General features: G+C 40.4%; 1 protein-coding gene across 1 annotated transcript; it reads right to left on the reverse strand.

Moving 5' to 3' along the window:
- Positions 1–215: 215 nt before the first annotated feature.
- Positions 216–9102, reverse strand: ccng2 (cyclin G2). The gene is made up of 8 exons (XM_073065030.1): positions 8776–9102; positions 8027–8161; positions 7133–7270; positions 6736–6986; positions 5607–5685; positions 5411–5509; positions 2483–2688; positions 216–2329 (listed from the first exon to the last, which is right to left on the reverse strand). Exons 2-8 carry the CDS (start codon positions 8159–8161, stop codon positions 2176–2178), a joined length of 1062 nt encoding a protein of 353 aa, XP_072921131.1. The 5' UTR covers positions 8776–9102; the 3' UTR covers positions 216–2175.
- Between the last annotated feature and the right edge of the window lie 2179 nt (positions 9103–11281).

The raw sequence follows: 11281 nt of genomic DNA on the forward strand, positions 1-11281 counted from the left end.
AGAACTAAACTGCTGAGATGCAACCCTTCAACCACTCCTTGCATTAACTTTTATAATTTTTCCTTACATCAAAGTTAATACCCACACCCAGCTCTAGTAATTGTGAATACAATAATGAGTAACTGTAGTCATGATGCTCCAAGGACAATAGAAGTAAGACAGTTTACATAAAATGCTTATAGTCTCAATCAGTTCTAAATAATATACAACAACAATTTCAAAACATGTATTTATTTACCAAGCATCTCTTGGTAGAAGTATGACTGATGAGTGGCACAATATTTATAAGATGGAAATGAACAATAAATTAGTATCTACAAAGTATTTTTACACAATGCTACACAACAATTGGACAGTGCTACAGATTCTTTAAGTGCATTGGATTGCTTTCATACCTGAATAGGGAAAAAAATAAGTGCACTTTTTTTGTATATTTAAGTTATGTTTTTACATTCTTTCTACACAATTTTCTATATACTTTCCATAAACTAGGATTTTTTTCTTGCAAACATCCACATTGGATAGCAAGTTTGCTGCAGAGTTTCAACTAAGAAAGCACATTTATTGACTATCTATGTCAAGCTGTACATCACTAAAATTACATGGTAAAATCCTTGTCAAAAATACCGACTTGGCACTTGAACCACCAAAAGATTTTAGAAAACCAAACACTGCCAAAAGGTACCTGACTGAGACAATTCCTGCTTTAAAAAAAAGGAATATGGTGGCTTTGACAACAGTATTTGCTGGATTTTAGAAGAGGGCCCCTCCTCCAAATGGCACTCTGGGACAAAAAAACCTGCACATGACAATTATGAAAGGCATGCCTAATCTAAATAATCTGGGTTCTTTCCAGATCAGATGAAGTGACGGACTAAACTACCAATGAGACTTGAGATGCTCTTATATCTGTCATGTAACAGGTACAGCCTGTGGAGTGGGTGGTGGTAGGGAAAGTAAGGGAGGGAAATACAAGATTACAGATGGGTGGGAACACAAACTTGACATTGGCTGCTTTGTTAAACACTGGAAGTGCCATCATTTTGCTTTAGGAGTTCCAGTAATTAAGATATACAAATCTACACCCAAGTATAAAGTTGCTAACTTGTGATTAGTTCATTCCAAATGAAATATCAATATTCTAATTACTGGAAAACAATTTATGGAACATAAAACTTGCAATAATTACTCAGTTCCCTGTAGGACATAGCAAGCAACTGGAACAGGAGTATTCACAGTTTATCCAAATATTTTCTCTTCTCTTATATAAGAAATGGCTTGAAACAGCTGTGCAGCTGCAATCTACATCTTTTTCTATAGAAAATATCAGCATGGGTACATTTAATCCCCTCAATTTAACTGCTCCTAAAAATAAATTCTAGAAGAAAATCTGGTACTACAGGATCAAATTATTGATCCATTTTCAAGCAGAGAAAGCTGATCTTAAGTGCACCCAAGTTGCCCACCTCTGGGATTTTTAAAATATAATGTGTCTCTCCCAAGGAACAGAGTAACACTAATGTCCTTCATTTCTGCCAATGGACATAGATAACATAACAAAATACAAATGCTTCACAAAAAGCACATTACTGTTAGGAAACTCTGAAAGACTGTCATAAAATTCCATTTTTTTCAACAATTTATGCAAATTAATTAGTTGAGGGATGTACTTATGTTGTTATAAATTACTATGATTTGAGAAAAAAATTACTTAGCATTTCATTTTAATCAATCTCAAGAAAGTGCTTTATATGGATGTGTTGAAGGGATCCATCCAGCCACAGACCTAAAATTAAAGCGCCATGCAATAATATTACTAAATACCAGTATTAAAATCAATACAAATAAAATTTGCTTAAAGTGGGAAGCTTTTAAAATGTAACTTCCCAAATAAAAACATTCAAAAGTAATTCCATCTGGAATTACTGGAAAACTTTAGACCAGCATAATGTGGTCACAGGTTAGGTAAATCCTAAGGAAATTCCACAAATCTTCAGCTATTTTTGTTATTGTTACAAAGGGAGCAAAGGTTATGGGGAATAGATCAGTAGAAGTCTCAGTAATCAGTGCCTCAAAAACACATTTACACTAAAAACTGAAAAGCTCTTGCATTTAAAAAAAATGCTTCAGAAGACAATTTAAAAGCAAGAATGCAAGAGTGTTTGACCCAGCGATCTACAATGAATTTGCAGGTGTAGTTTGGAAACACAAATTTTGCCATTTAGATTGGTGCAAGAAGTCTTCAGGAAAGAATTCTTCTGTTGTGTCACTCCTCGGGGAAATACTCAGACTACTTTCACCATAACTCATTTCTTCGCAAGAATCATCACTAAAAAAAACAAAATGACAATGAGTAATAGAAAACCTCAAAGGAAAATCAAATTCAGCACTCTACCATACAGAACATTACCTTTCAGCAAACAACTATGTAAACACAGTTTTAATATAAGAGTGGCTCCATAAGACAACCAAAGATATTTACCTTTCTGTTTCATTGTAACAGCCAGCTTCTGGAATTGTTGGCAGTTCAGGAACACTATAATAACTATTCTGCAAGTGACGGGCTGTACGCCGTGAAACAATCCACACTAGCTTCTTGTTATCAGGTTTGCAGCATTCAGGTGAAGAATAGTCAGCCAGGCATTTCGAGACCAATTCACGCCAGTATGCCAAGTCACCATGGCTTATCTGAAAAACAATGTTGACCAAATTGTTCTATAAATCATAAAAATTTACTAAAAAGTCTACTTTTCCCATCACAATTCCTTATTGTCACACACACTTTTAAAATTAAAGACAATGAACTGGATTGTGCAGATTTTTCCCCTGAGCATCTAGTTGACAATCACCAGGTAGCAATAATGAATGTCAGCTTGTTCTTAGCTTCATTGTTTACACATTGCAATGCAGAAGATAAGGCAAGCTACAGGTCAGATTCCAGCATGTCTGAAGACCAATTGGTCTCAGCATTGATTGCAGGAACAAAGCTAATATACTAAACTGAAAGGCCAGATGTATGGTTCATTTGAGTGTGGTTTGTATAGAACACAGGAGTGGGCCCCTTGGCCCAGAATGTTGTATCAAACTAATTAAATTAGTAATTAAATGTCTGACTGAACTATCACTTCTGCCGACAATGTCCATATCCTTCCATTCCCTGCATATCTGAGAGACACCTGAACACTTCCATCGTATTGTCTCCACCACTCTGTGCAAGAAACCTTACAGGTTTGATTCAAGGTAGTTTAATATCATTTCCATTACACAACTCACACCTTAGATACCTGCCATTTCAATCTTGGGGAAAATAAGGGCACTGGCTGTCTACTCTCCATGCCTCTCAATCATATAAACTTCTAACAGACATCCTCTCAGCCTCCACTGCTCAAGAGAAAGCAACCCAAGTCTGTCCAACCTCTCCTTATAGCTCATGCCCTCTCATACAGGCAGCATCCTAGTAAACTCCTCCTGCATCTTCTCTAAAACGTCCACATCCTTCCTATAATGCAGAAGTTCCCCAACTATTTTATGCCATGGGATCAAGTGGTCTGTGGGAACTCCTGCATAATGTGACTGGAACTGAACGTAGTACTCCAGGTTGTAGCTCAGAGTTTTATAAAACTGCAATGCAGTTTCCTGATTCTTAAACTCGGTTCCTCAAATAATAAACAAGCACGTTAAATGCCTTCTTTACCACCCCACCTGTATAAACTCAGGGTGCTACAGACTTGGACTGTTAAATGTTTTGCCCTTAATAGTGTACTATCCCCTCAGATTTGTTCTCGAAAAGTGTAATCCTTCATATTTGGCTGGGTTAAAGTCCAACTGCCATTTCTCTGCCTATACCTGCACTGACTACATCCAGCTATATTCTTTGCCACTCTAAGCTATTGGCACCACTACTAATCTTTGCAAACCTACTAACCAGCCATCCACACTTTAATCCAAGTCACTTACATCATCGCACAAACAGCAGAGGTACCAGTTCAGATCCCTGCAGAACACACTAGTTTGCAGACTTCCAGCAGAGCAAGACCGGTATCGTCTGTCTTCTGTGGGCAAGCCTCTAACCATCTGCATCTAACCAGCAGACTCATCTTGGATCCCATGCATCTTAATTTACTGGTTGAGCCTCCCGTGAGGGACCTTGTCAAACACCTTACTAAAATCTACGTAGACAACATCTACAGCTCAACCTTCATCACCTGCTCAAAAAAAAATCATAATCAATAAAACCCTGCCCACAGCATGCTGACCATCTCTAATTAGGCCTTGGTTTTCCCAATTGCTTATTAATCCTCCCCAGTAACTTCCCTACACCGACATGAGCAAAAAAGAAAAACTGGTACTTTAGAGATTATTTTTAGTGATGACTAGAGACTTTTAAGTGCAGTTCAAAGACTTTTGACAGGATTGTCCTGGCACAAGATCTGCGGTACAAATCAGACATACTGGTTTGCAGAATGACGAGCCTGTATGTTGCCAGGAGTGACATGTAGGACTGAACATATCCATTGTACTTCAGTCTAGTCAAGTGTTAATGCCACTAAATTTGCTATATATTGCAGCACTGAGTGCTATATAACAAAGGTCAAAAAAACTGTAAAATATGTTCATAGCCATCATTCTTATTTTTAGTGAGAAAAATAAAATGCATTTCAAATCTGCATCACTGCATGATACAGAAACCCCATTGTGGTGGACAGCAAACTCTACAACAGGTAGTCAAAATTGTCCAAAGCATCACTGGCACCAGCTTATCTCCCATCGAGGACATACATACAAGAAAGGTGCCAGAAAAGGGCCAGAAACATCATGAAGAATCCCACCCACTCTGCTCATGGACTGTTTGTCCCACTCCCATCAGGGAGGAGGCTACGTAGCATTCACACCAGGATCATCAGAAACAGTTACTTTCCCTAAGCCACCAGACTGATCAACAACAGCACCCCTCCACACCCCCCACCACCATTATTTAAGGTCAGAGTCACCTTATCCACAGATACTCCTGTGCTTAAAGTTACTCCATGTACAGTACATACAATGTATATAAGCTATATTATGTATTTATATTTATTCTTTTTTAGTTGTGTTCTTTAATCTTGCTTTATTTTGTGCTGCATCAGATCTGGAATAAGAGTTATTTTGTTCTCCTTCACATTTGTGTACTGGAAATGACATTAAGCAACCTTGAATCAAATCATATATTCTACTAATTTACAGCCTGCAGTGGGGAAAGATCCTTGTTTCTGCAGTGAACTTTGCATCTGTGGGCATTACCGTGCAAAACTGAATTTCTAATAAGTTCCAAGTCAGCAAAACAATTTTTATTGGATGCAAGTTAAAATGAAAAAAAAAGTGTATATGCACTCAATAGAGGGCATTGAGAAATATTTTGAAGAATGCTTACCTTGGAATGTTTTTGAATACGCAGTATAATCTCAAACAAGTCTACAGATTTCAGATTTTCAACTTCAAGGGTCAAAAGCGACAAAGCCAAAACAGACGGCTGCGAAGCAAAGGGCATTGCTGTTTAGTTTTTTGTTCATCAAACAGGAAATGTTTATTCTGCTCAGAAAGTGACCAATGCATTCTATTAAACTTACTTTGGCCTTTGAAAATCTAAATCGGCAGTTGCAGGCTTTGAGTTGTGCTTCCAGTTTATCAAGGATTAAGTATTCTTTCCTAAGGAATAAAGAATATGGTATGCAAAACAATTCCGTAACAAGTCTATGTAATCTGTAGCCTTTGGGTTACATTTGCACAAGAGCAAACAGCATGTGGTACGACTACATTTGTGATTACTTATAAACAGAGGAAAATCTCTTGAAGTTCTTACCTAAAAATTAGGACAAATGTTATGCAATAACTTGGTGAAAATAAATTATAAAAATAAATTATATTTAGCCAAAAGTACTGAAGGGTATTCCCACTACTAGACAATAAGACATAGGAGCAGAATTATCCCATTTGCCCCATTGAGTCTGCTTATGTCTGACTTATTTTTCCTTTAAACATTATTCTCCTGCTATTCCCCCCAAAACTTTTGATGCCTTCACTAATTAAGTATACCACCACTTTAAATATACCAAATGGCAGCCTCTGTAGCAATCTATGGGAATGAATTCCACGGACTCACCACCTTCTGGCTAATGAAATTCCTCCTCATCTCTGTTCTAAAGGAATGCCCTTGTATCCCGAGGCTGCGCCCCCTGGTCCTGGACTTCCCCACTATTGGGAACATCCTTTCCACATACACTCTATCTAAGCCTTTCAATATGCTATAGCTTTTAGTGAGTCATCAAACGTCCTCAATCTATTCCGACTGCTACCATCTGGGAAACAGTAACACAGCACAAAAGCCAGGACCAACAGGCTCCGGGACAGCTTCCTCCACCAGGCCATCAGCCTGATTAACTCACACTGATTTGAGTGTACCCTATTCTACATTGACTGTTCTATTTATTATAAATCACTATGATTGCACAATTAGACAGAGATATAACGTAAAGATTTTTTACTCCTCATCTATGTGAAGGTTGTAAGAAATAAGTTCAATTCATTCCTGGGATACGGTAATTCTCATGAATCTCCTCTAGGCCCTCTACAATGCCAGCATACCCTTCTCAGATAAGGGGCCCAAAACTGTAAGTGCTGTCTGCTTAATGCCTCATCATTACATCCTTGCTTTCATATTCTAGTCCTTAATGAATTGATAGCTAGATAGATACTCACTCTTCAGTTACATGGTAGTGTGCTAGGGCATGATACAGGTGTAAAAAATGGTAGGCTGTAACAGCTTTGAGTTCGCCATTTAGTTTTTCACAGACAATCTTTTCCATTCTCTTGAGATCAGACACTGTAAACTTGCAGTGGCTGATGCGAAGGAGATCATGGTCAGAAGGAACATTGCATTCTTCCTCTATGGCCTTTACTGCTAGATGGAAAACACTTATTCCAAGACAAGGCAGATGTTTTGGTCGCACCTGCAGAGAGAGTGTAAGCTGTCAGCTGTGTTCTAATTACATGAGCACAAGTAAAATAAAAAGTTTAGCAGACCTACCATAGATCATATTAATCAGCTAATCATAGAAGTAGTCAAAAGGATTGAACAACTGTTCAAAATTCTAACCTTCATTAAGGACAGAAATCTGTCCAGTAGATTGACTGCTAATACAAAAGTTTCTGTACTGCAGCCAAAGAACCTGGTCAAACTCCGGAGATCTTCCACTTTGGCATCTCTTAATTTTGGAGTGACACAATCATCATTCTGCAAACAAAAAGCAAAAAAGTTACTGGAATAATTTCATTTGTCAGCTAAACATCAACTAAAACAGCACATGTTAAAGCCTCTACTTTGTAGGATGGATTCAAATCAAAGTTAAATGCAACACTTCTAAACAATTGAAGTATTATAAAACAAAAAGGATCACAGATGCTGGAATCTGGAACAAAAGTAAAACACTGGAAAAACTCAACAGATCACGCAGTATCTGGCAGTAAAAGGTACTAATCAATGTTTTAATTTGAGACCCTGCCCCAGTCCCTGCAATGCATTTTTAAAATTTAAGATAAAATATTCATTTGTAGAAAAATTCTCAGGTAAATCTTAAGTGAATCCATTCAATGACAAAAGCAGAAATTAGAATTGAACAGTGATTGTACAACATTTAAACAGATCTGTCTTTAATTTGTAAGTACATTCTTTATCAAAAATTTATTTCAGTATTACAAGACCAGAATTGGGCCTTTCTGTTTCAATAGATTAAATCCCAGCAACAATAAATTTGAAAACAAAAGCTATAACTTCAAGCACATTATGAATTAAGAGACAATGACAATTCCTAATGCCATATTAACCAGAGGGACAGCACAACAAAAAAATTCTGGCTTCTCAGTCTTCAACGGAACACATCAAAATCGGAAGCAAAAAGTTTGTCATGGAGCTGAATAAATACAAGATGAAATACAATGCCCCCTCCCCCACAGCCACCTGCCTCATCAACACCATCAGATACAGGCTTACCTCCAGTGTTGATTCGATTGCATCAAGACCTCTCGGGCGTGGTAAAAATTTGGATTCTTGTTCCAAATATTGATTGATCTGCTTCAATAGTTTATAAGCTTCATTGTTGCGTTCGTGGGAGGATAGATCTTTCATCTTGAAAGTTACAAATGTTCAGAGTTACAAACATTAAAAGTGTAATAATGAAACCAAAAGAGTAACACAAAAAGTGACGGAATATTCGTGCAGTTTAAATTCAGCTCAAAGATCAACATAAGCTCTTTTAATGCTACAAAGTCAATACAGTCAGGACGTCAGCGGGACAGGAGATGCAGTTGAGACAGTTAACGATTACACTGGGGAAACAGTTAAGGGCTCGGTAATTTGACGTGCCCTCTCCCATTCAGATACATACAGCTAAGCGACTCTCGGGTCTAACATCAACTTTAACCCTTGAGCCGACCCGCTCCCAAACGTCAAAAGCTCCACCCGATTTAACACCCCTATCATCCCTGCCCACAGCCTAACACCAGTGTCAGCAAGCAGACCATTACCACCATTCCTCGTACTGATATGGAAACCACAGCTAGTCCTCCCTCCCCGCGTACCCCCACTTTAACACCGATCCAAGCCAAGCCACAAAAGCCAGACCGAAGAGGGCTATTATCTGAGTGGGTGAACAGAAAAACCCAGGACTGGCACAGGATAGATGGGCCGAATCACGGTGGTGATTTAAGGCTATATGACTCCCCCCCCCCCCCCGAACTCACTGTTTTGTTGTCCTCGGGTCGGCTGTCAAACCTCGGAGTCGAGAAGAGGGGACGGGGTGCCGCCGATCACCCGCTCTCCCGCCGTCCTTCCGTCCCCGTCCCCCCGACCCTGCGCCTCTCCTTCCCTAGCTGGTTTACCCCAGCTCCCCTGTCCCGACCCTCCGTTCCCTCACAGCTACCCTCCTTCCTCCACTGTTGTCCGGACTGCGATGACATCACCGCGGCGGAGGAGTCCGATCGGGAAATAGTCCGCCCGCTTTTCCCCGTCTTTCTCCCGGACGGTCGGCTCGGCTTGGCCCCCGCCCCCACTGCGCTGTAAGTTCCTCAGCCCGGCTGCTCTGAACCAGGTCACTGCTGCGGACTGCGGCCCTTTTCCACTTCTGTTTATTCGGAGACGCGAATGTGCACTCCTTTCTCAGATGGTGCTCATTGTCCCTCCAGTTAAATGTCCATCACCGATTGGCTATTTCGAAAAGTCCGCCTAAAATGGCTTTTAGTGATTGGTCGGCCGCGTCGAAACCTGATTGATCACTAGAATTGTATGCAGATTTACGATTGGCTATATGTAAAAGAACTAGAGGCTTGATTGGTCAATTGTAGCTCAATTATCGGCTGCTAATTGGTGGATATAGACTTTAAACATTTGTAGTGTTGTTAAGCAGATTTCAACTTCATTAACTAAGCTCCTTGAACCATTGCACATAGCTAACATCTAAATAAACCTCATTCTCTTGTGAAACTAAAGGAAGCTGAAATACTTCTTTTTAAAATTATTTCCCTGTAACAAATTACTTAATAGTAGTTGTTGTGTGTCATCTATTTAACTACCTCAGATTCAGGTATATATCAGAGAAACACATGAAACATAAACACAAGAAATTTGCAGATGCTGGAAATCCAAAGCAACAAACACAAACTGCTGGAGGAACTCAGCAGACCAGGTGGAAAAGAGCAAACAGTTGACATTTCAGGCCGAGACCCTCCGTCAGGACTGGAAAGGAAGGGAGGAAATGAGTATGAGGGTGGGGGAGGGAAGGAAGAAGTACCAGGTGGTAAGTGGTAGGGGAAGGGGTGAAGTAAAGAGCTAGTTAGTTCATTGGTGAAAGAGATAAAAGGCTGGAGAATGAGGAATCTGATAGGAGAGAACAGAAGACCATGGAAGAAAGGGAAGGGGAGGAGCACCAGAAGGAGATGATGGGCAGGTAAGGACATAAGGTGAGAGAGAGAAACAGGAATGGGGCAATGGTAAGAGAGGGCAATTTCTGGAAGTTCAATAAATCAATATTCATGCCAGTAGGTTGGAGGCTACTCAGATGGAATATAAGGTGTTAATACTCCAACCTGAATGTGTCTCATTGTGACAGTGGAGGAGGCCATTTATTGAAATGTTGGAATGGGAATGGGAAGTAGAATTAAAATGGGTGGACATCAGGAGATCCTGCTTTTTGTGGTGAATGGAGCGAAGGTGCTCAGCGAAGCAGTCTCCCAATCTACGTTGGCTCTCACCGATATACAGGCCACATTGGGTGCACCAGATACAGTAGATGACCCAATGGACTCACAGGTGAAGTGTCGCCTCACCTGGAAGGACTGTTTAGGGCCCTGAATGGTAGTGAGGGAGGAGGTGCAGGGGCAGGTGTGTCACTTATTCCGCTTGCAAGGCTGAGTGTGAGGAGGGAGATCAGTGGGGAAGAACAAGTGGACAAGGGAGTTGCATTGGTAGCGATCCCTGGGGAATGTGGAACATAGGGGGAGGGTCAGATGTTCCTGGTGGTGGGATCCAGTTGGACATAGCTGAAGTTACATAGAATTATGGGCTAGCGCGGAAGGTAGTGAGGTGGTAGGTGAGGACAAGAGGAACCCTATCCCTGGAATGGCGGCGGGAGGATGGGGTGAAGGCAGATATATGTTAGAAATGGAACAGGTGCAGGTGAAGGCAGCGTTGAGCCTCATCCTGAGAGCAGATCTGGCAGAGATGGGGGAACTGAGAGAAGGGGATGGCATTTTTACAAGTGACAGGAGGAACTCAGCAGGTCAGGCAGAATCTATGGAAATAAAGTTGACGTTTCAGGCCAAGACCCTTCTTCAGGACTGGAAAGGAAGGGGAAAGATGACAGAGAAAAAAGGTGGGTGGAGGGGAAGGAGGACTAGAAAGAAGATAATTGTTGAAGCCAATCACAAACAAGAGAAAATCTGCGGATGCGGGAAATCTGAGCAACACACACAAAATACTGGCGGAACTCAGCAGGCCAGGCAGCATCTATGGAAAAGAGTAAACAGTCAACATATTGGGCTGAAACCCTTAATCAGGATTTACTCTTTTTAATCCCAGTCCTGATAAAGGGTCACGGCCTGAAATGTCCACTGTACTCTTTTCCACAGATGCTGCCTGCTGAGTTCCTCCAGCATTTCATGTGTGATAGTGGAAGCCAGGAAGTTGGGAAATGTGGTATTTAATGTTTGAGTAATATTATGAATATTTTGTTTCATTAAATATTCTTTGTTG

This window comes from Hemitrygon akajei, chromosome 13 (genome assembly GCF_048418815.1).
Source record: "Hemitrygon akajei chromosome 13, sHemAka1.3, whole genome shotgun sequence".
In the NCBI taxonomy this organism is placed as follows: Eukaryota; Metazoa; Chordata; class Chondrichthyes; order Myliobatiformes; family Dasyatidae; genus Hemitrygon; species Hemitrygon akajei.